The 4,678-nt window shown below is 51.6% G+C and overlaps 1 protein-coding gene across 1 annotated transcript in view; it reads right to left on the minus strand.

The window, feature by feature from the left end:
- Positions 1–4,216, minus strand: part of CCT8 (chaperonin containing TCP1 subunit 8) — a 16,524-nt gene extending 12,308 nt beyond the window's left edge. Inside the window, exons 1-5 of the mRNA XM_015564231.1 lie at positions 4,099–4,216; positions 3,401–3,480; positions 1,385–1,534; positions 692–872; positions 539–600 (exon numbers count right to left, since the gene is read on the minus strand). Coding sequence (XP_015419717.1) covers positions 539–600; positions 692–872; positions 1,385–1,534; positions 3,401–3,478 — 471 coding nt within the window. The 5' untranslated portion in view covers positions 3,479–3,480; positions 4,099–4,216. The remainder of the gene's footprint in view (positions 1–538; positions 601–691; positions 873–1,384; positions 1,535–3,400; positions 3,481–4,098) is intronic.
- Between the last annotated feature and the right edge of the window lie 462 nt (positions 4,217–4,678).

The raw sequence follows: 4,678 nt of genomic DNA on the forward strand, positions 1-4,678 counted from the left end.
TCAAAACAATATATGAGTCAATATTATTTCACTTTGTCTTGAACCTAAGGAAGAGCCACAGGGCACCTATGGAGCTCGGAAGCAAAGAAACAATAGAGATGATTTTTGAAATGAAACAATTCTCAAAAGCCCCAACCGGCTTGGCTCAGTGAATAGAGCGTCGGCCTGTGGACCGAAGGGTCCTGGGTTAGATTCCGGTCAAGGGCATGTACCTCGGTTGCAGGTTCCTCCCCAGCCTGAGCCCTGGTCAGGGCATGTGCAGGAGGCAAACAATTGATGAGTTTCTCTCACATCAGTGTTTCTCTCTGTCTTTCCCTCTCCCTTCCACTCCCTCTAAAAACCAATGGGAGTTGACTGATGAAGAAGAAATGGGAATGAAGAAGTGTCATTATACTCAAAATATCCCCGGGTGGGGATTAAAATAAATGAATCAATCATAAGTGCCAAAACCCAAGGCAAGGGTTAGGTGTAGATTAACACAATTTCCCCCCAGAACAAGTAACATCTAGGTCATGTCAAATGCATTTTCTAAACTTACCAGAATCTTACAAACTCTGATGTTATCCACGTTGAAATGGCCCGACTCAGGAAAGATGGACACTGTTGAGAAAGAGGACGCATGAGGGGCTGCACGGGGACAGCGAGGAAGCAGCTCCGTATGTCAGACAAGTGATTTTGGATCCTGACTCACCACAGGCCTGAGCAATGAGCTTGGCCAGAAAGGCTTCGTTGCCGTACTGCTTGCTCATGATGGACGTGTGGAGAAGAGAGGCCACTTCATCGACATCCCGGAGGTTTTTTGCAGAACAACAAACCAAACTGGGGAGAATCTCGTGGGCTTTCCTGCAGGCAATTTCATAGCCTTCGATGACCTGCCGTGTGAAATGCAAAAACCGTTCTCAAAGACATACTTATGACAAAGCAGCATATTATGGCGACCCAATGAACACGTACGTTCATTTTCAATACGAAATAACAAACACACGTCCAGAACGACATTCATAGCAGAGCCTACGAGTTAGGATAGCCGTGGGCGAGAGGCCACACCTGAATCCTAACCACCACTTATTAGCTACAAGGTCTCCAGCGAGATTTGCCTGAGGCCTCACCCCCTTCTCCTGAAATGGACTGGGGTCGTTTTATTCGCCTCACAGGCAGGCTCTGGTGTGGACGAGGCGGGGCCTGCAGAGCCGGTCCGCAGCACTGGCAGAGGGAAGGCTCACGCTCGCTGGGGCTCTGAGGATGGCTCTTGGAAGCAGTGGGGGTGTGCATACGTGAGCACACACATACACATACGTGAGCACACACATGCACATACGTGAGCACACACATGCACACACGTGAGCACACACATACTAACTAGGACACTAAAGTGAACGCTTGCCTCAGAGACCGACAGGCCGATCCTCAGGAGCTCCTCAGCCAGCTCCAGCAGAGCGCCAGCAAACACCAGCACGAAGTTGGTGCCGTCTCCCACCTCTTGCTCTTGCATGTGCGAGGCCATCACAATCATTTTGGCAGCAGGATGCTGCACCTGGTGGAGGGGGTTGAGTTTAACAGCAAGTTAAGGCACCGGATATTTAAAGCAATACAGCCATTCATTCCCATTTCTTCTTCATCAGTCAACTCCGATCTCCCATGGGCCAGGGACTCCACTGTACAGACCAACGATGTGGTAACGAGGGGACAACCAGGCACCCCTGGTCCCTGGCCACACATGGTCACTGTGAAGGGGAACGACCTCAGTGTGTATGCTTTTCACCTGCACGTCCATCTCCACACACCAGGTCAGAGCGTCATTGTATGTTCACTCAATTAAAACCAAAGTAACTCCCACCACTGTTCTAGGCCTTTTACAAAAGCTTTATGAGAGCTAAAACAGGTATCATTTAAGTGGGGCATGAGTCTCACTTTCTGTGTTTAATCTTAATGTAAGGGAATCAGTTGCGATTTGAAAAAGGGGAATAGAAAATGTTTCTTCCAAAAAAGTATACCGAGATTTTAAGTGTTTTTCCCCTTAGAATTCAGATGCTTTTTTAGAAATGAGAAAGGGGCACCAACTGACGGTGAGAAGACTAAGGAGTCAGTACTATGATCACATCATGATTGTACCCCCACCACAACCAAGCGACTCCGAGAACAGCACCGCCTACAACGCTCACAATGACAAGTCCCTTCAGCATCTTGTGCAATTAAATGTTGAATTCAGTACATTAAGGATATACTGTTATTTAATAAGTGAGAGAAATGTTAACACGCATATAGGGTTTCATTTAAAAGGACTAAGTTGCCTAACCGGTTTGGCTCAGTGGATAGAGCATCAGCCTGCAGACTGAAGGGTCCTGGGTTCGATTCCGGTCAAGGGCATGTACCTTGGTTGCAGGCACGTCCCCAGTAGGGGGTGTGCAGGAGGCAGCTGATCGATGTTTCTAACTCTCTATTCCTCTCCCTTCCTCTCTAAAAAAATCAATAAAATATATTTTTTTTCCATTAATACTGAAGTAAAAGGACTAACTAAGTTATGCGGTTTTAAGCGCCAAGTTCAGGAGCATTTGCGGAGGGTCACCCGGCCTCTGGGACAGGCGGTGACAAGTGCTGACTGTCCCAATAACCTGCGGCCGTATCTCTGCTACCGACTCTCACAACAGCTGTTTTATTGTCACCGAGCCAAACAAATGGTCTTTTCTTAAAGCCACTGCTCTGAGCATCAGCTGTCCCTGCCTCAAACAAGCCACTTCAGAACCAGACAGCATAGCCACCTGTGTGCTTCGCAAACCTACTTATTGTTGTTGTTAATCCTCACCTGGGGATATTTTTCCATTTACTTAAAATTAGAAAACAAATGTTTTAACTGATTTCAGAGGGAGGAAGGGATAGAAACATCCACGATGAGAGAACCATGGATTGATTGGCTGCCTCCTGCACACCCCCCGCCGGGGATCAAGCCCGCAAAACCAGCATGTGCCCTGACGAGGAATCGAATGCTGACCCCTGGGTTCACAGGCTGAGGCTCAACCACTGAGCACAGCAGCTGGGCTCCACTGATTGGAGAGAGTGGAAGGGAGGGGGGCGGAGAGAAACACTGATTGGTTGCCTCCTGCATGTGCCCTGAACAGGGACGGGGACGGAGCCTGCAACCAAGGTACGTGCCCCCCACCAGAACTGAACCCAGGACCCCTCAGATTGCAGGCCAGGGCTGATCTGTTTCCTTCCAAAAGCACCCGACAGGGGACCAAACCCAGGGGACCAAACCCGAGGCCTTCTGGTGCAGGGGACGAGGTCCAACCAACCGGACCAAGCTGGACCGGCCAGGGCTGAAATGAGGTTTCTTCCAGGTTAAGATCTACTTAACCTTCGAGTTACCAACACAGCTCTTGGCTTTTTAAAGGAAGCAACTTACTTCCAGCTCTCTTAAAATAGTCGCCGCATCATTTGTTACAAACAGCTTCTCCAGGTGGTTGATAACCATTTTGTTCATTCCTGAAAGTTAAGTTAGAAAAGCAAGTCCATAACCATTCAAATCCGTCTCCAAACACCCAGGGAACTCTAATTAAAAATCTGTTTCCATGCATTTCTTAAACAACTGGAAAACCCACCCACTCCAACTCTCCCACGGCCCCAGCGCACCCCCAAGTCACGCCTCCCCTCGCATCTCCCAAGTCCACCTGGGACGATGCCAACCTCGTCTCCTTTTTGATCAATAAATACAAATCATACTAACATACACGGAAGAATCTACTTGAAAGTATGTTTAGTTCTCTGCTCATTCACCTGCATTGACTAGATTCCGTTGATGGCAGGAGGCCAGAGAACCGTCTCCCTTAGTCACAGTCAGTGTGAAATGCTGGGCACCTGTAACACTGACGTGAGCTCCTGCCTAACAGAGCGCCACAGTTTTCCTATCGTCCCCCGAGGACAGAAAGGAACGTCTGATCCCTACTTTCCTAAAGGCGACCTGAGCTGCTGATTCAACACTGGAACCTGAGTGGTGTCCCCGGACTGAGGTAACGGCAAAGCCGCCCTGTAGGCCGCTCTCCAGCGAGCAGAGGGGCCGTGGAGCCCCGGGCTGCCCCACAGCAGAACTTGGAGGTAGATTACCGTTCGGTCCGTAGGCCGTGCGAGTGGTCTGGGCGAGCTCCTTGCAGGCCTGGATGTTCCTGTACACGGCCTCTTCCAACCCTGAGAAATGCTGGGGCAGACCTTCTGATTAGAACACGAACAGGGACGTTCCTTCCCAGGGACAGTGGGGTCGCGAGTGGCCGCACCGCCCCGGGCTGTCCTGACCACCAGGCGACGCAGGGGTGAGAGCCCGGCCCGGTGTTCATGACGCAGAGGCCCCACCAGCGTCACGGGTGGAACACGGCCGGCAGGGACCCGGGAGGCCCTCCACCCTCTCTGCAGGGAAGGCCAGGGCTCCTCCAGGTGGGGGCACCGTCCGACTACCAGGGGGCAGGGGAGGGGGCAGCTGCTGTGTCGGGGCCTGAGGCCAGCAGCTCCGGGTCGGGGAAGTCCCGCTGGCGCACCTGCCCCCACGCTCAGGGCCCCGAGGGCAGGTTCCCGATGCAGCTCAACAACCCGCCCCCTCGCGCACAGAACGGAAGGAACCTGCTGCGTTCGGGATGCTCTGGACTTGGGGTGACTGTGGCCTGTTTCCCGAGAGCCGCTCCCTCCAGCACAG

This window comes from Myotis davidii, unplaced genomic scaffold (genome assembly GCF_000327345.1).
Source record: "Myotis davidii unplaced genomic scaffold, ASM32734v1 scaffold552, whole genome shotgun sequence".
NCBI lineage: Eukaryota > Metazoa > Chordata > Mammalia > Chiroptera > Vespertilionidae > Myotis > Myotis davidii.